The sequence below is a fragment of the Frieseomelitta varia genome, unplaced genomic scaffold, assembly GCF_011392965.1.
Source record: "Frieseomelitta varia isolate USP_RPSP 00005682 unplaced genomic scaffold, Fvar_1.2 scaffold_754, whole genome shotgun sequence".
Taxonomy (NCBI): domain Eukaryota; kingdom Metazoa; phylum Arthropoda; class Insecta; order Hymenoptera; family Apidae; genus Frieseomelitta; species Frieseomelitta varia.
The window spans coordinates 87570-114023 of NW_025110539.1; the positions used below are offsets into that span (position 1 = coordinate 87570).

Consider the following 26454-nt stretch of genomic DNA (forward strand, 5'->3'; position numbering starts at 1 on the left):
TCACTCGGCGCGCCGCGACAAAACACCAATCCAACTGACAGTAGCGCTTCCTGCACGCCTCTCCTCCCCTCTTCTTCTGCCGGTATGTCCTTCCTATTTCTATGTGCTTACTAAACATGATAAGCGACTCTCCTCTCAATCCTCTATTTCTTACTTCTGTTCAGTTTTCATACATCTTTTTATCAATCTCTGTTCATATTCAAAATGTATTTCATTCTGGTCAAGAAATGAATAAAAATAATAAGATGGGTTACATACCCTATTGTAATGTGTGAAATACTTAACAAAATCTTCTTATATTGATGTGTCTTTATTCTAATAAGCATTGTACTTGAATATTATACTTTCAATTCTGATCAATTTTTCACATTTATGCGTTATGAATCACATTTTATTATCTGTGTTTAAATGTACACATGTAGAAATGTACTGGAAATTGCTTAGAATAATTTTATAAATTTCACAGAATAGAACCCAGTTATAAATAGAGGGATTAAAATTTTACGATATATGTAATCTTTTTTAATTTGCAAACTGTTTGAAACTTGTAACTGCGAACATGTTTATTCCGCATTAATGCTCGATTCAGATTAAATGATTTATTTGATTTGATTACTGATTTGTTTTGTTGTGCTTGTATCATTCTGTATCTGTTGGAATTCATAAAGTTATTATATATGTAGTAAAGAAATGTATGAGTATCAATAAATAAAATGTACAAAAACAGTAATCTAAGTTATTAGAATTTTATTAAAATAGTATATTTATGTATTATATATTACTTAGTTATATATAAAATAAGATACAAACAAAAGTAGATGTAAATATATAAATTAGTACTAATTAATACTAAATTAATACTTAACCATTATCACAATCTTTATAAATTTTCTATTCATTCACCTGATGCTATTGATTGTGCAGCAGAAACTAAAGTATCATGAACCTCACGAACATATGCAACCTGTGCTCTTACAGTCATCAAAAATTGGGGATATGTCAAAGCAGGTCCCTCTTGAGTTCCAACGGTATCTGTACGTGTTGGTATAACCGATACTGGTAGATACCTCACAGAACTAGAATTTTGTGATAAACACTCTATAGAAGTTTTTAAATGTAGTTCTATTTGATCACAAATGGAATAAAATTCTTCCATATTTTTATTAAATCGATGATCAGGTTGATCCACTCCACCTTTTAGAGATCCAACATCTACCAGACTATTTTGATGTAATGTATGAGCTGCAGTTTTAAGTGCTATGGCTAATGAATCTCTTAATGGTCCAATTAATGATTTAACTTTAGAAATATTGTCAAGTTTTTCTTGAGTCTGCTGTTGTTGTTGTTGTTGTTGTTGTTGCTGCTGCTGAACTTGTGGTTGTTGTGTTTGTTGTGGATTTTGAGGAAGTTGAGGATTCACAGGCTGTGTCATTTGACCTACTCCAATTGTTCCTGGTTGTTGAATTGGTGGGATATTCATAGTGATCCTAGTAATCATTTGAAAAAGTCAATATATTACGTATGAAAATAGTTTCCATATAAATAGTATTCAAACTTTCTGAAGTTTTATTCAAAATTGTTTTGCTGCAAGTAATATGAATTTTGATTTATTGACTTATGATATTTGTATTCTAACCTTATATGTGATTTGATACAAAAGACAACTTTCACTATTTTTAATTTTAATGATTCCAAGAATGCCTTTTATTGTAGTATTAAAGAAATAATTTTTTCGTTTATCATCTGATAAAATATTTAAGAAATAAATAACAATCCTTTGAGTATTTCAAAATTGTTTTCTTATATACTGAAAGTTTTGAAATCGAAAGAGATGCTAGCTTGTCATATTCATGTCGTGTTCAGCAAGTCATTCTAAAATATCTCTAAATCATAAAATGTTTTTTACTTTATATTTTTTTTATTTTGATTAGTTATATTCTATAACGAATAATATCCATAACATTTTAAAGACATGTCAATAATTGTAATAAACTATGATAGAAAAGTAATACATATAAATTTTTTTAATGAATTTCGGAACTCGTATATGGAAGTGGAGTTTCTATTGATATAGTTATTCCCGCTCTCTATTATCTTAAATAACGTCATAACGGTCACTATGCACAATTTGAATTTACAGTACAATAAAAATACAGTACAGAAGTACAAACAAAGTAATATTTTCAGTTGTATTCACTGAACTTGATAATGTATATTAAGTCCATAGTATTAGAAGGATTTAAGTCCTATGGAAAAAGAATCGAAATAAATGGATTCGACAAAGAATTTAACGCTATCACAGGATTTAATGGTAGCGGGAAATCAAACATTCTCGATGCAATATGTTTTGTTTTGGGAATTACTAACCTTGGACAGGTGATACATTATTTTTCCTATTTTTTCAATGATAGAACTTCCTAATTGTAACCTCAATCTATCCCTGTTTTTTAAATATAATTATACTTTTATTGAAAATGTGAATTATGTTATAAATTATATTATAAATATACTTTTAATAATTTAACTTAAATATTAATTCTTGTATGAAAATAGTAAAAGAATAAAGTAATAAACAAATGTATCTTTTATTTTTTTTATATCAGGTACGTGCAACATCATTGCAAGACTTAGTTTATAAGTCTGGTCAAGCAGGCATCAAAAAAGCTAGTGTTACTATAATATTTGACAATAGAGATAGAAATTCCTCACCTATGGGATATGAACATCATGAAGAGATAACAGTTACAAGACAAGTTGTAATTGGTGGTAAAAATAAATACTTAATCAATGGAACTAACGTACAAAATAAACGTGTCCAAGATATGTTTTGTTCTGTTCAGTTGAATGTAAATAATCCACATTTTTTAATAATGCAAGGAAGAATTACTAAAGTTTTGAATATGAAACCTATGGAAATTTTATCTATGATAGAAGAAGCTGCAGGTACTCGAATGTATGAAAGTAAGAAAGAAGCTTCGTTAAAAACTATAGAAAAGAAGGATAGTAAACTAAAAGAGATAAATGATATTTTGAGAGAAGAAGTAGGTCCAAGATTAAAAAAACTCAAAGAAGAAAAAACACAATATGTTGAATTTCAACGTACAGAAAGGGAATTAGAGCATTGTAAAAGAATTTGCTTGGCATGGAAATATGTCACAATCTTAAATGAATGTGAAAATGCAGAAAACAATGTACAAACTGTTAAAAATAAAATAGAAGAAAAAATGAAAAGCATTAATGCTGGTGAAGAGGAACTTGGAAATATAGAGAAAGAATTAGATGAAATGATTAAAAAAAGGGATATAGAAACTGGGGGTCAATTAGAATCTTTGGAAAAAGAATTAAAAGAGGCAGAAAAAAAAGAATTTAAATTGGCAGCTGAAGTTAATAGTAGCAAAGAAGATACTAAAACTGCTAAAAAAGCAATAGAACAATTGAAAGCTAATATAACTGATGATGAAAATGCTTTTACATCGAAGCAAACAGAATATAGCAAAGTTGAAGAGCTTTTTAAAACATTAAAAGAGACGGATGAACAGGATTGCAAAGCAGTATTGCTTGCACAAGAAAAATATCAAAAGATTAGTACTGGTTTATTAGAAAGTCAAGATGGTGAAAATGCAACACTAGAGCAACAATTAATAAGTGCTAAGCAAAATGTAATAGAAGCACAAACACAACATAAACAATGTGAAATGACATTAAATCATAATAGAAAACAACTGGAGAAAAAGAAAGTAGATTTGAAAAATACAGGAGATGAGTACGAAAAATACACTAAAGATCTTGAAAACAAAGAAAAAGAAGTAAAAAATTTAGAAAACGAATTAAAGAAATTAAATTATGAAGATGGATGCATAGAACGATTGACAGAACAAAAACGTACATTAAGGAACGAAGTACTAGCATTAGAAGAAGAAGTGGATCATTTTGAATCAAGATATCCTCAAATTAGATTTGAATATCAAAAACCAGGACCTAATTTTGATCAAAATTCTGTGAAAGGAGTTGTATGTAAGTTAATCACAGTAAAAGATAAAAAAGCAGCATATGCTTTAGATATTGTTGCAGGAGGGAAGGTATTTAATGATTTTCGTATAAAATTTACTTTCTAAGAAAGAGTATTTTATATGCTTATATTTCATATTTAATGTTTTAATAAACTTTCAGTTATATAATGTAATAGTAGATACAGAAACTACCAGTAAAAAATTACTTCAACATGGTCAGTTACAAAAACGTGTAACTATTATTCCTTTGAATAAAATAAATGGAAGAGCCATGGATAATCAAATAATTCACTTGGCACAGAAGATAGGTGGCATAGAAAATGTTCAACCAGCATTGTCTCTTATAGATTTTCCAAAAGAAATTACATCTGCTATGGCATGGGTTTTTGGACAAAGTTTTATTTGTAAAGACATAGAAACTGCTAAAAAAATAGCATTTCATAATAATATAAGAAAAAAATGTGTTACTTTAGAAGGAGATGTTGTTGATCCTGCGGGTACATTATCTGGTGGTGCAGTATCAAAAACTGGATCAGTTCTTTTGAAATTAGACGAATTAAAAACTATACAAAATAAATTAGATATCAAAAAACAGATGCTTCAAAATGTTGAAACTCAATTAATGCATATGAATAGTGATGCTGAAAAATACAATTCAATAAAACAAACGTTTGATTTACGCAATTATGAGATCACTATGATAAAACAAAGATTAGAACAAACAGAATATTATAAAGTAAAAGAAGAGGTATGTGAAATAAATGTATTTTAGTTATTAGATAAATAGTTATTAAATATACATTTTTTACAGATTGAATCCTTGGAGAAAAATATTGAAATACTTTTGCAAACAATGGCAACAGCAGAAAAGAATGAAAAGGAAAATACTACGCGTGCTAAAAATTTGGAGCATCAATTGAAAGATGCTAGTAATATTCGTGAAAAACAATTAAAGGAAGCTAAATCTGAGTTAGAAAAATTAAAGAAAAAAGCTGAAAATAGCCGTAAAGAGTGGCAAAGCCGAGAACAAGAAGCAGAAATGCTTAAATTGGAAATAACAGAATTACAGAAGTGTATTGAAACAGAAAAAGAACAGTTAATAACATCTGAAGAGAAGTTGAATGTATTACAAGAAAAAGTAACTACGTTGGAACAAGAGTTAAATGAAGCGAAAAATAATGTGAAACGTATACAGTCTAATATAAAAGAACAAAAAGACAATATTAATGAACAAAATATTTACATGCGGAAGCTTACGACACGAAAAGAAGATATCATAAAACAGAATAAAGAAGCAGAATTAGATATTAAAAAGTTAAATCATGAAATTAATTCAATCAAAGATATTGCTAAAAATTGTAATGAAAAAGTTTCCGAACTTACACGGAAATATGAATGGATTGAAGAGAATAAGATTTACTTTGGGAAACCTGGTAATACTTGTTTTACGTTTAAATTACGTGTTAAATTTTTGAGTAAACTAGTAATAAAAAGTATAAGAATATTTATATTTTATATTTTTTGTAGGTGGTATTTATGATTTTAATGTCAATAAACCCAATGAAATGGAATTGAAAATACGACAGTTGCAATCGTTGCGTGAAAAATTAAGTCGAAGTATCAATACTCGTGCTATTAGTCTTCTTGATAAAGAGGAAGAACAATATAATGAAATGATGAAGAAAAAGAAAATAGTTGAGAATGATAAAAAAAAGATATTGGAAACAATTAAACATTTAGATGAAAAAAAGAGAGAAACATTAATGGAAGCTTGCAAACAAGTATTGTTTAATTTAAATTTATTTAAATTGAATTAACTTAAATATTAAATTTGTATATTATATAAATTTGCACGTTCATTTTTAGGTAAACAAAGATTTTGGATCAATTTTTAGTAGTTTATTGCCAGGAGCTGATGCAAAATTGCAACCCCCTGAAAATCAAACAGTTACTGAGGGATTAGAAGTGAAAATTGGATTTTCCGGTATTTGGAAAGAATCGTTAGGAGAATTATCTGGAGGACAACGATCTTTGGTTGCTTTGTCCTTGATCTTGGCTATGCTTTTATTTAAACCTGCTCCACTTTATATTTTGGACGAAGTTGACGCTGCGTTAGATCTTTCTCATACAGAAAATATTGGTACGATGTTAAAAAAACATTTTAAACATTCACAATTTATTATTGTGTCATTAAAGGATGGAATGTTTAACAATGCTAATGTAGTATTTACAACTAGATTTGTTGATGGAATGTCAACAGTGTCTAGAAGTGAAAGAATAGGAGCTAAGTAAATATATTATATACTTTTTAATCTACTTATCTATTTATATAAATAAATCAATTTTATATCTGATATTTTTTAAATATTTTTGTACAATAGTATATAGAGTACTTTATAGAAAATATATTAGAAGAATGTATAGAATACTTTCATTATAAAAAAATTCCAAATACTGGATTCCATATTATAATTTATATTTTATAGAAATCATTATATATATACATATACATACATTTATAATAAATGATATTCATAAAAAAATTATTTTTATTTCCATAATATAAAACATAATTTTCCACTTGTAAAATATATAATTAATAAATTTTATAAAACATATAATTAATATAACATCTAAGCATTTGATACTTTTTTAAATACATAAATGCTTTTTAAAATACTGTTCAAATATATCTTATTCAAAAGAATCAAATTTTTGTTTTTGAAAGAATCCATTATTTATAGGAATTTTTTAAATATCGATACATTCTCTAAAAATGCAATAAGCACCAAGTTCTTATAGTTTTAGAGTGCATTTACCAAATTTGACCAATTAACGTCTTTGAAGAATGGGTGTTGTTTTATCTCGGATATTGTCATCCTTTCATTTGGTTCGTATTTTAAAATCTGTAAATTAGAAAAATTTTTCAAAAAATAAAAAAATGCATAATTTAAGTTCATAAATTATTTAAATATAAAGTACAACATAAAAACATACATTAATAAGCAAAGATTTTGCATTTTTTGAAAGCTTGCTAGGAATGTTAACTATGGAATGTGACTGAAATATTCCTGAATGCTTTGCTTGAAATTTCTGCAATAAAAAACGATTATATAATATCTATTATATATTATAGTTTTGTAAAAAAATTATATTTTTATTTTTACATACATTTCCTACTATTAATTCATATAATATAATGCCAAAACTCCAAATATCTGTAGCTGGTGTCAGAACAATCATAGGTGAAAACGTGCATAATTCGGGCGATGAGTATGGATACTTGTATTTTAATAAATCTATATCGTGACGAGGTACAACATATGTCAATTGCACGTGCCCGTTGTCATCGAGCAATAAATTATCGGGTTTTAAATCAAATACAATAACTTCTTGCTGGTGTAATGCTTCTAGCGCTAAAAGTATTTCAGCAGCCCAAAGACGAATAACATTTTCTGGTATTGTCCAAAGTACTTGTTCAGAGTCTACATTATTGTTTTTTGTTGATTTTATTGGAAGTGATTGCTGATTATTTGATATGCAATAATTATTCGTTTCCAGTTGATTATGAATTTCTATTAATTCATCTAATTCATGTTCTTTTGAAATATCATTTTTATTTTCTATTGCAAAAAATGTATTATCTGCCTTTAGACTATCTGTTGGAGAAGTTGTTGATTCTTTTTTTTCAAAATTAAGATTTTTGTAACTATTGCTTAATGATGAATTAGCACTGTTAAACTGACTTTTCGTATTTGTAATGTTATTCTGTGACAAATAATTAGAAGTTATCACATTTTTTCCAGGTATTTTTTCATTTGCAATGGATTTATTTTTACTGTCAATTTCTAATGATATATTATTAATATCTGCTGACACTTCATTACAACTTTTTGTCTGATATATACTGTTTTTAAAATTGAATAACGAAGTATTATTTTGATGATTTAAGCAGTCCGATTCACACAATCGATTTACAACAGAATTACTTTCTTCTAAAGTGGCATTAACCGATTGTAATAGTATTTGTGCGTTCTCTAATAATTGTGTAGTAGATACATTGGTATATTTTTCATAATTTTCTTCTACCGTAGAAGAATGTATCGAATGTATGTCCATTTGTACTTTGGTATTTGTACTTATAAGTCTTAAATTTTCTTTGAGTTTAATGCTTTCAATTTCATTTACATCATTTTTCCCTAAAATATTATCACTACCAATGATTGTTTTTTCAATATCATCTTTTACAATTTCTTTATCACAATTTTTATTATTGGAATTATAATGTGATGTTATAAAATCCCATAATTTTCCACGACTGCAATGTAATTTAATGTAATTAGTTTTTAATATTATCGAACAATAATATTATTTTTAATACATACCGCAAATGTTGTAAAATCAAGAACACGCTTGTTTCTGTTTCAACACATGCATGTAAACGGACCATGTATGGTACTTCACCACGTAATATGTAATTACTTATACTTTCTTTATTTGAAGATAATTTTTCTATGGCCTGAAATTATTAACAGAAATTTTAAATTTATGTTTCATATTTTTGTTTTAATTGAATTGAATATTTAAATTATTTATACAATATTACCTTTACAATATTAAGGCTATTTTGACGAATGTCCTTTACAAGCATTACTGATTCTATTATTTTCAATACTTTATAATATTGAAGTTCTGATATAGGTTTATTCAACACTGAAATATTACAATTTAAATATCTGTTATAAAGCTTTTCAGCACGTTCTAAATATTTTGTTATTTTTTCTTTAATTATTTCTGCTCTTATTTTGTTTGTATCAGTTTCTACACCAGATCGAAGACTAGAGATTCCCATTTTATATTGAGTGAATGCTTCTTCATACTCTGTAAGATCTTCATGCTTAAAAGCTGCATTCATATGTGCAGCTGCAACTAAAATATATTGTAATGAATCTGTCCATGATTGACATAGGTCAGAACCATCATGAGTATTTATTGAAGAACCATCATGATTATTTATTGAAGAATTTATATCATCAATAGTAGTCTCAGTATTTATGTTAGTGTCTGATGTTTGTACAATTGGAGAATTGTTCTTAACATTACAATTTTTATCTTTATAGCAATTGTTCTTTTTATTACAAACTAACTGATTATCCCCTAATTTAGGGATAATTTTATTTGGATCATTGTCTTTTATTAGCAAATTGTTATATGTGCTTTTTGTCATGGATATTTTCTTAGTTTCATGACTTAAATTATTTTGTGGTAAACTTTGTTCTCTAGATTCAGATATTTCTTGAGATTGCTTTATTTCATTTTTACAAATAGATGAATTTGTCAAAGAAGTTTTAGATTGAAGAATATTCTGAGAAACATCATTAGGCAGAGAATTTATATAAGTATGACGATCTTCCTCTGCAGATGTATCAGAACTAAGGGATTGAGAGCAATCATTTAAATAATCTCCATGACTAGTTTCAAAGAATTTTATGAAAATATCACTAGAATATAAATACGAATGCCTTCCTATAAATTCTAAAAACTTTAATGCACATTGTCTTCTTTCTTCAATAACTTCAGTTTCAAATCTACCAAAAAATTTTGGCCTTGGAAATGATGGAAAGCTTTCCTTGATTTTAGACTGTGAATATAGTGCATTTAATTCTGAGTGAAGTTTCTTAAAGTCATTATAACGTTTCCATACAGATATTTTAGAAACTTCTTCATGAGAGCTTTTCAAAAATACCTAAAATCATTAAATTATTAGAATATGTATTAAAAATTAATTTTTAAAATTAATATAATATTTTAAGCTTGCAAGAAAGGCAAATGAATTTAAATATATTTTATTCTATATACATTATATTGATATTTCACATACCACAGATGTGACTTTGTAAATAGTAAATCCTTTTTTATGTCGTGTTATTTCTGGAATAATAAAACGCCTCACCCATTTGTCTTTTGTGGGTGCCATCATTTATACACTTTAATTATAAAACCAGAAGCTCGATAAATTGATCGCTTTATCGCATTAACTTATATATTTCTATCATACTTTCATGTATCTAACTTTTTTCTTCGTTTACGTGGCATGTATGTTATAACTGAGAGATTCTCAATTAATGTCACTTATAATTGCATTTGTTGATGCAATTAAAACTAGTTAAGTAGATAATTATTTATAATGCATTTTAAACATATTCTCTATGCACTTCAAATCACGATGAACAAATGTTAAATTACGAGTTCCCTTTTCGTCCCTTTTAACAATTGTCACAGTGAATAGAATTTTAATGGCACAATTGTGATTTTATCTGTTATCTTGTCTCACTATTTATGTATATATTGCAATTGAACGAAAAAGAAAAATGATTAACCTCCTCCGATCCTTTCTTCTTCACCACCTAAGTAATACTGCGCGTGCGATATCGTGTCACCGTGTCATAGACTTAAGAATAGAAAGATACGGAATAAAAATTAATGTGAAAGAGAATAAAATAATAATAATTATTATTTACCCGTTTATCTGCTTACTTATCTTTGTTACTAATTTTAGATGAAATATAGCATAAACTTAACGCTCAATGCATTCTGCATCATGTGTTTCTATATCTCATCTATGTTTAACACTTATCATTTTACTGTCGTTAAAAAAAATTATGTTTTTTATTTACGAACATATTATCAATTCCTGTAAGATAAAATAAAAATATGTTTAAATAAAATATTATTAAAAATACCATCGTTTATAGAAGTTATAATAATAGCAAAATTTCATTGATTATTCAATGAAACTTTATGAACAAAGTTCAGACTTTTCAATTTTATCTTGAAGCTTTCGGATCCGTTGAATAAAATTTTATACAAACAAAATGTAACAAAAAAGTTTTAATTTGGAGTACACAACTTATTAATTAATGCTTTTAATTAAATTTTTTTTGCAAATGAAAATTTAATCGATTTCTAGACATTGAAATGCTACTTGTGAAACGTAAGATTAATCGCTATTGTTATCCATCACATACTATCGTGCTTCTTGTTTGTCACCTGATATAATTATATCTATCCTTATCGCACAATGTCGTATCTTATATGTATATGTATTTTCTTATTTAGAATAGGAAAATGTAAGAACCGGAGTGGGTAAGGCAGGATTCTGCCTAAGTTCTCGTACAAGGAAAATATGTATAGTCTTTTTGCAGTTTATTTTTTCTACCGAATATCACAAATGTTCACTTACAAATTTTAATATGGAGTGTTTATTACGAAGCGGAAGTAGCAAAAGTAGGACTTTTTTCTCTTCTCAACCAGGTTTGAAAATGTGATTATGTCCTGCCATCTATCAGATCTTACCAGAAACTTTCATTTAAATCAATTTTTATAAATGGTATTTATCGAATAATAAAGTGTTTAAATAGTTGGTTCACTTTGAAACTTCTACTCAATGAAATTATTCATATTTATCGTAATAACATATTAAAATTTTCATCTTTTCAATAAAAAGGATTTTTTTGTGGCTGCATGTTTTTTGTTTTTATTTTTAAGTGCCTTAAATATTTAATATTAAAACTAAAACAATAATGATTATACTTCCCATTCAATAAAACATATAATTGTATTTGTTGTATTGATTTCTAAAATAGAAAACAAAATATGGAATTAACATAATTCCTTTTATAATTACGCGCGTAAAATACGTCAATCACGCGACACGACCTATTTTATGCGTTTAAAGATTCCTGAGAAGTTTATAAATGATATATATTATATATTTTAACAAACAAAAATTTGATAAAAATTAAGAGCAATAATGATATTTTAATATCTTCACTATTACGATACTACAAGTATCTTGAAAATTTTGGCAGAGATGAGAAATTATATGTGTAATTTTACTATATGTGTAATCGTGGTACAATTGGCCAGGAGGTGATCTTACATGAAAAAAAGGAATAAATTTTTTTGATTTACGGCTTCATTTTCGAGAAAATCGAGTTCGAAAATTTATTAACTCTAGACTAAATACTCAAGTTTAACTAATTCTAGACGTGACAGAAAAGAACAATTAATATAGAAGAATATCTTATATTCAAGACATATGAATAAACAACAAATGTGGAATAAAATTTTTTCATTTACAGTTTTATTTTGAATATGTTTTGTTAAAAGTTATCTTGGATACTTGATAAATTATGTTTGATAAATTTTCAGCTCGATTTTTTTGAGAACGAAACATCTTACAAAGAAATTTTATTCCACATTTCTTACTTATGTTTGCACATGGAACAATCTTCTGTTAATTATTCTTCCCCAATCACGTCTAGAATTAGTCAGATTCAAGCGCGTATTTGATAAAATTTTCAACCTCGATTGCCTCGAAAACAAAGCGTCATGTGTGAAAAATCTTCCAATTTATTTTTAAATATAGAATATTATTTATAGAACTCTGGTTGTACCACGATTTCGGGAATATCCCGTGAAACGAAGTGAACTAGGGAGCGCAGAAAGAATCATTTCATGCGAATCGGCCAAATATGTAGATGTCATTGCGGCGCGTGAGTCCACGGCGCCGTCTAGCGGCAGCTGTGGGAATTATTGCCAATTCGGAGAAATCACCAGAACTGTGCCATCTATGAGGATGGTCCGGCAAGTGTCGTAGCCCGTGGTTGCGACATCGTGGGAGCCGCGCGGTGGCGACCGCATACTCTCGACTTCGGTAGTCGCGCAGCGAGTAAGCGAGTTGCATCGAAAACGCGAGCGAAGAAGGTGCCCCGTATGTGTCTCGTCCGGTGCGTCGCCGTCGGCCATTGTCTCTGACATGGAAGCCTATCAAAATGGCAGAGGTCGTGCAGATGTTTTTGTTCCTATATAAATCGAAGTACCGTCGGAAAGGGCAGTGCCGTGAAGTGGTACGGGATCAGTGCGGTGTAATTGCAGTGCCGTGGCCGATACTGTGGGTGGCGCTGATCTGCTGGGTGGTGCACGTAACCGCGGCCGCCTCCTCCTCCTCGTCGTCGCTGACGGCGGATACGACCTGCGACACGGACAGTTGCGTCAACGGGGACTGTGTCAATGGCACCTGCGTGTGCCACGAGGGTTGGCAGGGTTCGGCGTGCCAATTCTGCGGCGGAAAAGTCAGGTGAGCGACTGCGACAGCGTGAACTTTTCTAACGTTTCGGTATCTCGTATCTCGATACTATTACAATAGACAGACTGTTGTAACGCGCGAGTCCTCTGCGAAGGACTTCGTAAGAAAACACATACGCGTGAAATTAATACATATGTATGCCTGTACGTACGTTTGGAAACGCGGACAGAGGAAACAGAGAGCAAGAACGTGAAACAGAATGCGCGAGCGTCTCTCTCCTGGCTCCATTTAGCCCTGTCTCGATATCAATCTTTTATTATTGCAACGCGAACTGCTGCACGTATGTACGTGCCTCTGACAGTTACGCACGTCGATGGAGGAAATTCGTGCGAAATTATACGTGCCCGAGAGACACGGCTGGAGAAACAAACGGGCCCTAACTGTACATTACTATACGCGGAGCGTGTGCAACGGTATTGACGGGTTTTTTCTTTTTTTCTCTTTCTTTTTTTTCTGGGTCGACTCCGTCTGTCTCTCTCCCCGTAGTCTTTGATCGTTTCCCTTCCTCTGCAAACCCCTTTTACCGAGGAGATTTGTATGTAAATAAATAGAATCGGAGCGAGCGCGGAACGTGCGTACCCGCGGCTTCCTCGGATTTAATTACTCTGCCGTGTGCGCGTCTCATGGCCCTTCGTTTACGAGGGTGATAGAGGGTGGGTGAGTGGGTGAGGAGGAGGAGGAGGAGGAGGAGGGGAGCTACGTTCGGTCATTGTCTGCGGCCCTGATTGACAATGAGAAGAGTCAGGGATAATAATCGGGACACCGACGAATCCCCAATCCGGTGACAGTGACCGCGCGGAAATTGTCGGCCGGGTTTGGCTCGCAGCTTGTCACATCTCGAGGCATGACTCGAGCCAGGGATTAGATTTTGCGTCGATCGATCGCGACGGGGGTTTAAACTTGACAGGGAAACTACGGTTTCCGCCACTGTCAAGGCTGGTTTGCTTTTCACGCGCGCTTAACGTAATAATCTTGTCGACGAGCACGTCGACGACGATCACGTTGGAGATGGATCCCGTTGAAAGTACGTCGAGTCCTGCATTTTAGCGTGTTTGTGCAATGTTTATTCTAGAATCGTACGTAGAACTGCTCGGGAACAGTCGACATATTTCCCCCCGTCTTGCGTTGAGCAATTGCGGTGAAATCCGATGCGAACGTCGCTTAGGAACTACTCTCTCTCTCTCTTTGTCGCGTTTTGTATTTTAATTCGTTGCACGGAGGTGCATTGGTGCCTGCGTACGTTGCGTTATATTTATGTACAGGGTGTTCGCGGATTTACGGCCCAGTCATACGGTATCTCTTCTCATAACTGGTAATGCTGTGGAAAAAAATCGAAAGGAAAAATTGTACTGTTTTTCGTGTGTAATATAATGATACGTAGAAATGTTTCATGTTATACTGTTCTTTGAGAACTAAACCTTCAATTTTTTAAATTAGAACATTGGATTTTTTTTTTATATTGCATGAAAGATGTGAAGATGAATTCAACGATGTATCGCTCAATGATTTTCACATTTGCACAAGGTTAGGAACGAGAAAAGTAGTTCCGTATATTGCGTATTGACGTACTTACCGATGTCTAATATTAAAACGTATTGCTTGCACGACTTTCATTTACTAGAATATGCTTTATGCAATGCACTTTTGGTGGCTTCTGCTGTTTGTAATTGCGATATCGATGCACAGGCGTCTACTACTTTCCGTTTCAAATCGTTTACACTTTACAGAAGGCGGTGTGTCGTAAACGATTCGCATGGCACGCATGTGTTTACAACATGGCAATTGCTACTCTGCGGAAAAAGAAAACATTCCTCGCACTTGAAATTAACTGAGATGGGGAGGGTCTTTGGCTGTAGATTCTCTAAATTTGAGGCATGCAAAAAGTATCTAAAAGTTCTTAATTTGATATACTCAGTCTGGAAGCACGTTCATGTCATAAATAAATATCATTGGCCTTGTCATTGCCAAATATCATTGACAAATAGTCTCGTACGTTTTGTACACTCTAACAATACAAACCCAACGTAAAACGTAAAGCCATCAAAAGTGTAGAATGTGAAATATTCATTGAACATCTTAATATGAAACACCGATAAATACATCAATATCCAAACTATTTCTTTCGTTCCTGACCTCGTGTAAATGTGAAGGCCGCTGAATTCGTCTTCATATTCATTTTTATGCAATATAAAAAAAAAGTGAAAGGTATAGTGCGTATAAAAAACAGTACAACTTTGTCCTCTTTCATTTTTCCGTAGAATGTACCGTTTATGAAAAAGAAAGATTAGAAATAAATCCGTAAATCCGTGTACACCCTGTATATATTTTTATTCCCATTTTTCATTTTAATTCCCTTGTTGTAAGTTCTTGGTTGCTGATAATTTTAGCGATAATTGAGAATAATCTATTGTTTTGGCACACGATGTGTAGATGGCGTGACGTTGTTATGTGAAAACGTATATTTTAAGAACGCGTTTTCGATACTGTGTGTGAAATTATTTCCACGGTCCCCTGTAGCCAGCTTCCATCTTTATTTAAAAAAAAAATTCCTTTCTTGTAAGCTCGCAGGTGTCATCTAAATTTAAACTTCGATTTTACACGAGATATTTTATGCCCGTACGCTTGGCATCCCTCATTTAAATAATTTTCTCGGGCAAAAATTCCTGAAAGGATCCTTGTTCTTGTATTCATTGTATGCATAGAAAAAGTTACAAAATTGATGTTCAGTCAAGTTTACAATTTCGGTTAAATATTTCATTGCATGCAAGTCGCATTTCTATGAAACTCATTAAATAGCCAGCCGTCGTCCTTCATTTTTCCATCGTGCGTCAACATCGTGTTTTCATAGAGTTTCATTTTCATCGTTATGCCATGGTGAACATTTAAAGATAAATCAATTGATTGGTAGTTGATCGCGAAGTAAAAAATCGGCGGAACATTGTCTTCTCCGCGTTCTATCGATATAGCTTTGACTCAACAATCAAACAACTTCGACGAAGAATTTCTAAAATTTTATCTATACAAAAATACTAGATGTTTTACACTTGTGTGTTTCTTATTCACGTCTATATGTATATATGTATGCGTAGTAAATCTTGATGTAGGAGAAAGTTCAAAATTCTATATTTGGCTCGTGTTTTGAAACCGTATGGAGTTCTGACACCTGACTGACTATCATTTAATTATTTGAAACTTGAATTTCGAGTAAAAGTAAAGAATGTATTGATCGGTACTTTTGTGAAAATATCCAAAATTTCAATGCAAAATACATCAAAATATGAAATTTTTTATTAAAATAATTAACTGACGAGTTAATCAATCTCTTCTTATTTACTTATATTCAGTTAGCAAATTGTTTACGTATTGTTGTTGTGTCCGGTATTAATTGTTGAGAATAATTCCTGTCGTTTACGAAATTTATGTTTTAATATATTTTAATGTAAATTATACATTCGATTGATTCTTTACTAAAAAATGTGAAAATCGATCTATCAATGACTGAAAATCATACACTGGAATATGGCATAGTTTGATGTTCCTTTATTTGATGTCGATGAAAATCTGACGAATCTTTTCTTAATACGTATCCCATGAATTAAATAAAATTTATGGCCACCTGCGAAATTATCTGTCGGTAAAGATCCAATTACAACTAATGTGAAAAGTCGGCAAAATTGTTAGCAAAATTCAATAAAAATGCACGTGTCGATCCCGAAACAAGATAAGTTTTGCTTCAGATACTTTTTAGAAAAATTAACATTTTACTGATAATTGCAGATAATTGCAAATGATTGCTACTAATAATAGATAATTGCTTGCAAAGCATCGAACGATTGGTATTCGATATAACGATGTAGATGACACGCAGTTCAATACGATAACGACACGAACGTGGATCGAAAACGAGCCATCATCTGTGTGTTTAATCGATCCATCTGCAATTTTAATTGATCCACGCAGGAATCTTGCAATCCAGGACACAACCTGGATCAAAGACCAGAGTCTCACTTTCATTAGTCCGTTTCAAAAATTTCATCGTGCGTTCACGAATAATTGGCGCTGAAGAGTCTAGAACGAGGCCTATCATCGTTTTTTTATCCTCTCGCGAACGTGATCGTGACACGTGCGTCGAAGAATTTATCAAGTCATCAAACATAATATTATACAGCGCGGCGAGTCGCTCGTTGCGCGCGAAAAGAAATCGCGGTGCTTTTCAAACACGTGCCGCGCAATTCGAAGCATTTATTTTAAGCAGTCCGTGGCGTTTGCTCGTTTGCTGAAATGTAAACAGAGTCCGGTTACCAATGCGATGATCAATGAGCGGTGACTCGGCTATGTTGGTTCGTTAGCGGCTTTGGGTCCCTCTTCCGCCGTAACTCCGTCTAATTTGAACTGCGCGCGTTAATTGCCAGGGACATGCGTGTCTTCATTTGGCCGCGTTTCGCACCTGTGCAACCGGCCGACTGCGTTATTAAACATTAAACATTCCGCCTGTTAATCGATCAAAACTACTGCTCGCGATTCGCATTATGATTATTTCTTCTTGCAATTAGTTTCGGTTATCGTTGACTGTACAGCTTCCGTCCGTTCGTGAGTCTCTTCGTGTGAAAACTACAAGGTTGTTTAACATCGTTCGCTCGAACATCGGACGATCATTGAATGGTTTTATTAAAAATTCTATTTTCCTCTGCTCCGGGCAGATTTTTTTCATTTCGAAGCCAATTTCGGAAAGTATAAACAATTGCTTATAAATTATCGTAAATTCAAGGAATGTTCGCGTCTTTTAAGCAGTTATAAAATTCGGTTCTTGTAATTTTAAAACAATAATACAATCATTTATGAAGCTCTTATAAAGATATATGGTTACGCGCGACTCTCATTTCAAAAAGTCCCGCTGAGAAAGTGTTCATAGCATTAATAGTTCAGTGGCGCAAGAATTCCACGGTTAATTTCGATTTCTAGCTCTGCGTGATGTCTAGATCCATGCTCGTAATCTATGGGTCTGCCATTGAGTCAACGACTTCACGATTTCTAGACGAGCGTGTGCACGATCGTCACGGTCGACGCGATGTTGTTTTCGTCGTAATTCCTAGGTAGGAATACTGTGGCCTGTTTATTAATTAACGCTAATGGCGTTCACCAGCGGCGACAACGTCACGTTTGTACTGTCCCGGCTGTAATTCGATATCGTTCATTGGGCCAGCCGGAATCGATAACCGATGAATGCATAAGACCGGTGGCAACTCTCGCGCGTACCTTATCACCGGATTAATTGCGACCATTCGCTGTTAATTATTATTCCGAGCATGGGATTCCATCTCTTTTTAATCTCGGATTAACGAACGTTCGGAATAAGTTTCAAATGCCCATTCATCGGGGTTCGACGAATGTTACTGATTGTAAGTTTCTAAATGGAATACAATGGTTGCAGTATCTTCTTGGAGTTGTTCTTCTTCTCCTCCGAAAAAAGAATCGAAACTTTCAGAAGTTTGTCACGAAATTTGACCGCCACGTGCTACTCTTGGTTTCGACAATCGATTTCAAAGCAAAGGATTTCGGATTTTTCACGACGATCGAAACCATCTCTTGAGTTTACCTCGAGAAGAGAGGGGACAGGAGGCTTTTGGGACAAAGTTTTGCCGAAGGAAATCATTTGTACGAGACCCTTGAAACTACCTGCATTATCGTTGGCCTCGGTTGTTCCGGCGTTATCTATACACGTGCACATTCCACGGGGGTACGAGGTTTCTCCATTGTCGACCGACAGCGGGAAACTTCGTTTCTCACCTCTCGGCTCTTCGAGACCGCTGTCTCTTCTTGTTTCCGCTCGAAGAATCCTGTATGTTGGCCCGTTTGTTGGCGTTGTTCCGCGTCGTGGTAACACGTGTACCACGGGCTACCTGAAACGTTCTATGCTCTACGTTGGTTCTACCACCTAGATGTCACGAGACGATAGCGACTTGGTCACATCGATTCTTTGCCTTGTGATTTATTTTCGAGCAAGTTCCGGTTATCGAACTCCCTTGTTTTGTAATATCAAGACACATTCGTGTGTTAGAAATCGCCAGGGGGAGATTTTGTGAAACTCGCAAACTTTGTCAAGCTCTTGCCAAAAGATTTGTCACCCTGCCCACTCCAGATCCTCTTTTCATTCGAACATTTGCCGACGATTTCCCAAGTTTATTGGGGACCCGATTTGATCACAAATCGTTGAAAGCAAAAAATCTTGAAATCGCTTCATTTCTGACACTTGGTTAAAGTGTCAACACGTCCAGTTGGATTATTTTAGAATTACTATAATACTTGGTATTATAGTTATCAGTATTTACAAAATTGTTATAATATTTAGTGAAGTAAAATTTTTGCTCAACCTTTTCAGCGTTCAGTCCGCGCTGGAGGATCGTACAGATAACTAAAGCGTCCAATTAGTTTGAAAATTTATATTTTAATATGTGGTGCAAATACAATATATCAAAAGACATTCTTAATTTTTTACATGCTCCTCGTTTGACATTAAAACTTGCAGACTTTTGGCCATTTCAATGGCCACTCGAAAGGTTAAACTCCATTTTTTTAGTTGCGTATATTACATATAATCCATTCATATTGGCAAACAGGCACAAGTTATCATTTTCTGTATCATGTTCTGTGAAAACGAGTGTCCTTCCACATTTATGCAGTTTGTTTAATCCGCTTGTTATATATTATTTTAAGATAAATACCAGCCATACCAAGTTAAATAAATTTTATATATCGAGTAATATTGCAATCATGCATTTACACGATTAAATACCCCATTAAATGGAATCTTAATCCAAATATTAATTCGAACATTGAATTGAACACAAAGTCTCACGTTGAACATACGAACGAATAAAACGCACGCACGAATGGTAAAGTATTTAGAGGACGAAAAGTAGGAGAAGGAGTTTATGGACCGGGTGGCATTTAGAACGCTTTCCAATTTCCCTACGCTACTCGGCCTATGGAACATGCACGATACTCGAACTGCTTCTGGGTCGAACTGGCAGACGTTTAAAACCCCATAATACACCGAACACGCAAACATACACCTCGACAAAGAAATTGGAGCCTTTTGATTGATACAATGCCACCCACGGCTATCTATTGTATTCCATTTAATATGCGTGCGAGTAATAACTTTCATATTTCCATGATACAAAGGATACGTGTTGATTTTCCGACAGCGTTTCTAATTATATAAATCGACATTTTTGTCTTGGAACGAACACAGACGTTGTTGTATCTGTGCAACACCGTGATTGCGTGATTTACTTGCGTTACACAACGCGTAATAACACGCATATTTCAAATAAATAAAAAAAAAAGAGGAAAAAATACAAATAATTACGGATGCAAATTTCAAATAAATAAAAAAAAAAAGGAAAAAATACAAATAACTACGAATAAAATAAACAATAGTCATTTTCATTCGCGATAATTTGCTACGAATGTTGAGAATTTTTTTAATTAACAAACAAATTATCTGCATTATACTCCAGAAAAATTTTTTATCTTTGTGCTTTATGAGTTCTATTTTCTATGAACCTTTATTTTCAATATAGACATTTATTTATTTGATTGGGACTCCTGATTTGTAAGAACATTTTCTTCGAAAAGTTCCCCCTCGTTTTTTCGATCCCCGATTTCAACGGGCTTCTTCGTTTCGTCTGAAAAATCATCTCGCAATCCGTCAAATGGATGCTCACTTGATTTCAGCTGTTTGGCCGCTGTTTCGGGTCATCCGCGTCCGATGTCGTTGAAATGCCGCGGCGCCAAAGCTAGCGGGCCGACGCGCGGACAAAAACCGGCTAGGCAACTCGGACGAGAATTCGAAACCGTGTGTTTCGCCGTGGACAAGGCGCAGCTCCAGAAAACGAATTTCCCTGTGGGCGAAAATCGGCGAACTTGTACGTCTTCCCGCCGCGCACCGGTGCGCGAACGTGCGCGGGGGTGCAATCAGCGGCATCGTGCCGGGGTTTCCCCGGTTCGGTTTTATCCCTTTTATCCTATCATTGAATTATGAACTTTAAAACTTTATGTAATGTCTCATTCTCGCTGGAACGAGAACGAAAGAACGTTGTCGATGCTCGATTGTTGGACCAAATTGATCTTGAACCAGTTCGAGTTGATTATGTACGTTTGTAGTTTGGACGTGTAGTCGATTACGAGTTTGTTTCAAACGTGAGTGTAGCGGCTGAGATGAGATTTTTGGTCAAACTTTTGTTCTTTTTTTTTTTTTAAATTTGGATGATGGAATTATTTTTTGATAATACGTGTGATGATACAATTGAAATGAAAATTATAGCATATATAGTATACAATGTAATTTTATATACTATACTACGTATAATTTTATATATACAGAATAGTATAATATATTATATTTTATATGTGCTATAATTTTTATTACAGTACATGCCATTATACGTGTGTGTATAGATACAGAAGGAATAAATTTAAAGATTTCTCTATTTTCATTGAGATGAACTGCTTTCCTGTGGATTGGTATTTTATAATAATTTAGATGTTAATCTATGTGGGTAATGAAATTTCTCTGTTAATAATGGTTGACGAGATAGTGTAATTGAATGAACTGTAATACAAAGAAGAAATAAGTTAAGAAATAATCCCATTTCTTTCCTGTGAATTTCTATTTCGCGTAGAGTCTCAAACATTTCATTTATAACGAGAAATTCTTTGTACGCTTCCGTAGTAGAATTCTTTTTTAACGATATTTTTAGTAGCATAAGCGTGAAGATTTCATACGCAAGCTTTTGAATTATTAAAAAGATGTTAGGAATATATTCATTTCATTTCGTTATATTTTATCATAGTACATCCTGAATCTACGATTCAATTGATAAATTCAGTAGATGAAAATTCAAACACGAACGTGTCACACTCTCTCAGGAATTCCAAACACAATTTACAACAAAACACTTGGTTGTCGTACAAAAGTGTGAGTGAGGTCATTGCCAAATTCCAAAGGACAAACAACACCGAACCAAAACGAGCAATAATAAAAAAAAGTATTTAAGAAAATGGTCAACGCAATCTCGTGGTATTTATAGAGCTTTTAATTAGTTTCACAGATATCGTGTTAACGCGAAAAAGTTAATATCGCCGTGGAGAACCGTGCAAATAAACACGAGCTATTTGTTCGGCGGTAAATTAACCAGCCGCCAATTACAATGGCAAGGCTAGTCGGAGGAAATGGCACTCGGTTATTACCGGTAAAGTAAACAGGGCGTCTGCCTCGATATCAATTGAAATTTTACTATAGAACACGGAGTGAAAGTGAAATTTTTATTCAGGAGAAAAAATGAATTTACACCGACGCTCGAAAATCTTGGGACAAGTATTATGTTTTTATAATAAAAATAGCGCAATAAATATAAATTATAAACAATATTTACAATTTAAATTACAATAATTACGATATGAAAGTAAATTATATAATCAATATGCAATATTCAATATAAATTGTTGTATTTACAGTATATAAATATAAATATAAAACATTTTACACAATACTTTATGAAGACTTTGTTAATATAAAGCATACTTTATTTAATTTTGTTGATATATTAATATATTATTATATCGTTATATACTGTATACGTGTTGTACTATTGTGTCATTATAATATATTGCATTACACGATAAGTAAATAGAATATTAAAATCAAAATGTCCCAAGACTTTTGAGTGTGTGTATTTGTCAAGAAAACGACAAGTGTACGTGAATAACACCGAATGGCAATTAAGCTCGATTGATTACCACCTAAATAGAAAATTATCCAGCCATTCGGCCGTTCAGTTACACCACCAGTGGTTCGTAGAAATGCAAACACATGGAAATTGCTCGAAGTTAATCAACCTATTAGCTCGCGCTTGGCCATTTTTCTTTCTCCGAGTTGGATATTGGAATTACGTAATTGAATCAGTCCGATGATTTTATAGGACGATGGAAAGATTAAGGCCATCTTGCGCAATAATTTATCAAATAATAATTAGAGTGAGGATTTCTCTGTGCTTGCGAGAAATTCCGACGTGTGAAGAAAAGAGATGTAAAAATATTTAAATATCGAGAGCACGATATTTGTCGAAAGTACATTGGCACGTTGGTAATATTTCGACGATCTTTCATTTATGAAAGTTGCATAAATATTCAGTGGATTGATAAATAATTCTGGATTGTAAATCTGTACAATTTCGCGATTTTACATTATTTTACATTCGCGCTTGCCAAATGAGCTTTTTCGAGAATTTCAAGCATTTTGCCTTCGAAGCTGACTGTACGGTGTGTAGCAGAGGCTTTAATAAGTGATTTTTTCACACATTTTGGAAGTTTGGAACGATAGAGAATTAAGTGTCGGCACAAGCAATCCAGTTTTCCCGCGGAACGTAACGAAAACTTAACGGAGGTGTAAATTGGATGATTACATAACTTGTAATTTATAAAACTTATAAACTTTGAAACTCTTGTCTTCGTTTCGTTATTAAATTTGTTACCGTATAATGGTGACGTGAGAGATAATGTGTAGTTTGTAAGTTTCGACGAGACACTGTGCAATCTCACATTCTAGCAAAGTTAGGCGCGATTAGACAGCCAGAGAAATGAAAAACTCTTCGTTCTTGCAAGTGCCGTTGTTTTTTTTTTTTTTTTTTAAATTCGAAGGATAAAGGAAAAGAAACCTCATAACCGTGGTTATTTGTGTATTTAAGTAATTTTGACATGATGCTCTGAAAATATACAGGTTACCCTCCGAGATCGTGCTACATATTTTTACATGTACCATAATTTCGAAAATGGTTTATAGAAAATATAGATCAAACGCCAATTATACTGCAATTTTCGGTTATCTGGCAATTTCGGTTATCTGTGTACGCAATTTCACGCTTCATTTCAAGGATCGAGGACGAGTTGCGAGATTAATTGAAAAAAACATAGCCTTGTCACTAATGACTGTACAGATAGATATGTCAGTAATCGAAAATTACCAACTATAGAAAAGAACTGTACGTTATGATTATGCATTTCAACTTCCACGGTCGTTCTCGAATCTTCAGTTTTATTTTATTCTTCTTCCAACGGAAGGAAACAACAGTTCTTAATCTTTTAATTCTGAGAAAAATCGAAAGCCAAAGATGTCTTTTTAAACTTAGGAAATTTTTTTAGAGAAAATAGTTATTGGATCGAGATCGAGATCGAGAGAGAGAGAGAGAGAGAGGGGGGGGGGGTAATTCTAAGAGCCAAGAAAATGAAGAAAATTATTTAATGGGATCAGGTAGAAAATATTGTGGTGAACACTTTGCGGTAAATATTGAAATTTATTTTAGATTTTAAGCTTCTCAGTCTTAAAACGTTCTAAAATGTTCTACTACTATATTGATCACCGGCTCTGAGACATTTCGTAACCAGCCAGTTTTCCTTTGTAGAAGAAACAACTTGCAAATAGATTACAGGTGTACAGAAATCTCTATTTTTATAGATACGTGTATTAAATATTACAACAAATGTATATAATTCTTTTTCTTTAATTATCTTATATATTTTTGCATTTCTAAATTTCTCACAAATGTTGACAAGTTTATCAACAAGCTCATGAATCTTCAATAAAACGATAAGAAATAATCTTCGCATCGACGTCGCCATTGTTGTATGCGAAAATAAGAAGAACTTGCAATACGATCGCGGAGTGTAACCGAGATCATAAATCTTCGCTTCCGTCGTACTCACGTCATTTCGCCATTTAGACTCTCTTCAATTATCAATTAAAGAGAGAAAAAAAAGAAAAAAGAAAAAGATAAGTAGAAAGAGGAGACAGAAAGAGGACAGGGAGGTGGGAGAGAGGAGAAAGAGGAACAAACTTTCATCACGTGGATTACGCTTCTTTTTAGTGGTGTAAGTCTCGTAAAAATCCAGCTGGAGTTCCAGAATCACGTTGAATTTTCTCGTAAATTTCGAGCACCCTTCAGGAAACGTTCCTCTTCTTCTCCTTCTTCTTCTACTTCTTCCCGAGTGCTTCCCTTTATGGTTCACTCCGATGTTCCATCGTAAATATCCATCTCGTTGTTCCTTTGCCCGGGCTCGCTCCTCTTTCATTCCCTCTCTTTGCTTAATTTCTGTCGCACGGCCAGTTAACATTTATTTTTCTATTCTCCTCGTACTCGTTCGGCGAATTTTCTCAGGTTAGCGTTGTCACCAGTAAATTACGTGTTTCTACGTATTTTTACGCTTTTTTTTTTATGTATTTTGGATTTTTATACCTTTGTATAAACGTAACTTCTGAAGGAAATTCGTTCAGAGAAATTCGAGTAAACATCTTTCATCTGCTATAAATTTTTCACTTCGTTGCAACGTATACTCATTTTGATTGTTTTACGTATTTTGGCACGTTCTGTGCAACGTGTGCACCCTCGTTAAACTCTCCGTGAATCGTCAATTATTCGTGGAGTGAATCGGGAGTTTCGTTCAATGTTTATTAGTGTTCTCCATAAATTTCTTACGAAAAAAACATCGATTACCTCGAGTCACGCGGAGAACTCAAACTGTAGTATATATCGAAGAAAGTACAGAGAGATGCTTCGCTCTTTTACTTCGGAGAATTAAAACGTGCATCGCGTTTCCGCGAGAAATGATCCTTTTTAAATTTCCTCGTTAAAAGTATACGAACTCTCCGTCAATTTGTGGAAAATTGACCAATTTGAATGTTACTCTATTTTGTAAGGATTTTTTCTTCAAAACAAAAAAAAAAAAACGTGATTTTTCTTTTTAGTTTCTAGCGCAGAAATTTCAGTGTAGCTTCACAGTTGTGTTTCTCCTCTCCTTTCTTCGTTTAATTCTCGTTACACTCGTGTGAATTAACGTTGAAGTTTGTTTTTTACACGCCCTCTACCCTTATAAGGAGAATCTTCGTTCGCGCGCACGCACGCGTTTCCATTATGGATTCTTGCCGCGTTTCTTAGTCGCCTGGACATTTCTATAAATTGTGCCCCGAACGAGCCTGGAATTTCACGGAATAATCGTTAATTCGCGGGAACGCGGGCGAAGCGAACTACGAGCTCTATCGCTCAACGCGAACTTAACACCTGCTGTGAAAACGTTGGCAATCGGTTAGATCTAAGCCGGCTTTACGACAGGAACGTGATTTTCCAGCTATTCTTTGGGTTTCATTTATTTTTAGTTTCACTCACGCCTACTTTGAACTTGAATTTTCCAACTCGAGTTTTCAATCTTTAATTTTCCAGGATTACAGATGCCTTT

At 33.1% G+C, this 26454-nt stretch overlaps 4 protein-coding genes across 8 annotated transcripts in view; 2 read left to right on the forward strand and 2 right to left on the reverse strand.

Annotated features, from left to right (window-relative positions):
* Positions 1–569: 569 nt before the first annotated feature.
* On the reverse strand, positions 570–8842 carry LOC122535698 (mediator of RNA polymerase II transcription subunit 29). 3 transcript variants are annotated; one of them, XM_043667444.1, is made up of 3 exons: positions 1637–1870; positions 904–1487; positions 570–650 (listed from the first exon to the last, which is right to left on the reverse strand). In XM_043667444.1, exons 2-3 carry the CDS (start codon positions 1478–1480, stop codon positions 640–642), a joined length of 588 nt encoding a protein of 195 aa, XP_043523379.1. In that variant the 5' UTR covers positions 1481–1487; positions 1637–1870; the 3' UTR covers positions 570–639. The 3 variants fall into 3 exon arrangements, with proteins under 3 accessions (XP_043523379.1, XP_043523380.1, XP_043523381.1); XM_043667445.1 differs by having other exon boundaries at positions 1702–1850; XM_043667446.1 differs by lacking the exons at positions 570–650; positions 1637–1870 and adding an exon at positions 8838–8842 and having other exon boundaries at positions 846–1487.
* Positions 2098–6894, forward strand: LOC122535695 (structural maintenance of chromosomes protein 2). The gene is made up of 7 exons (XM_043667440.1): positions 2098–2376; positions 2604–4079; positions 4171–4758; positions 4822–5443; positions 5538–5791; positions 5877–6298; positions 6813–6894. The coding sequence occupies exons 1-7, from the start codon at positions 2209–2211 to the stop codon at positions 6844–6846; spliced, it is 3564 nt and encodes a 1187-aa protein (XP_043523375.1). The 5' UTR covers positions 2098–2208; the 3' UTR covers positions 6847–6894.
* LOC122535696 (ribosomal protein S6 kinase delta-1) lies at positions 6198–10687 on the reverse strand. Of its 2 annotated transcripts, XM_043667441.1 has the most exons (7): positions 9892–10687; positions 8617–9756; positions 8396–8529; positions 7182–8328; positions 7008–7103; positions 6830–6916; positions 6198–6273 (listed from the first exon to the last, which is right to left on the reverse strand). In XM_043667441.1, exons 1-7 carry the CDS (start codon positions 9988–9990, stop codon positions 6244–6246), a joined length of 2733 nt encoding a protein of 910 aa, XP_043523376.1. In that variant the 5' UTR covers positions 9991–10687; the 3' UTR covers positions 6198–6243. The 2 variants fall into 2 exon arrangements, with proteins under 2 accessions (XP_043523376.1, XP_043523377.1); XM_043667442.1 differs by lacking the exon at positions 6198–6273 and having other exon boundaries at positions 6683–6916; positions 9892–10686.
* A 1928-nt stretch (positions 10688–12615) lies between these two features.
* The window catches only part of LOC122535694 (attractin), a 32430-nt gene continuing 18591 nt past the window's right edge, over positions 12616–26454 (forward strand). The window contains exon 1 of one of the 2 annotated variants that reach the window (XM_043667437.1): positions 12616–13152. In XM_043667437.1, coding sequence (XP_043523372.1) covers positions 12848–13152 — 305 coding nt within the window. In that variant the 5' untranslated portion in view covers positions 12616–12847. The remainder of the gene's footprint in view (positions 13153–26454) is intronic. The other variant, XM_043667438.1, reaches the window with a different exon arrangement.

Bases quoted from the DNA above. Each gene is read 5' to 3' on its own strand.
- LOC122535696 (XM_043667441.1), bottom strand. From the start codon at position 9,990: ATGATGGCACCCACAAAAGACAAATGGGTGAGGCGTTTTATTATTCCA. The intron at 9,757-9,891 runs GTATGTGAAATA...TAATGATTTTAG, and splicing joins TTTACAAAGTCACATCTGTG to GTATTTTTGAAAAGCTCTCA. The intron at 8,329-8,395 runs GTATGTATTAAA...ATTACATTGCAG, and splicing joins TTGATTTTACAACATTTGCG to TCGTGGAAAATTATGGGATT.
- LOC122535698 (XM_043667444.1), bottom strand. From the start codon at position 1,480: ATGAATATCCCACCAATTCAACAACCAGGAACAATTGGAGTAGGTCAA.
- LOC122535695 (XM_043667440.1), top strand. From the start codon at position 2,209: ATGTATATTAAGTCCATAGTATTAGAAGGATTTAAGTCCTATGGAAAA. The intron at 5,792-5,876 runs GTATTGTTTAAT...GTTCATTTTTAG, and splicing joins TAATGGAAGCTTGCAAACAA to GTAAACAAAGATTTTGGATC. The intron at 6,299-6,812 runs GTAAATATATTA...AAGTTCTTATAG, and splicing joins AGTGAAAGAATAGGAGCTAA to TTTTAGAGTGCATTTACCAA.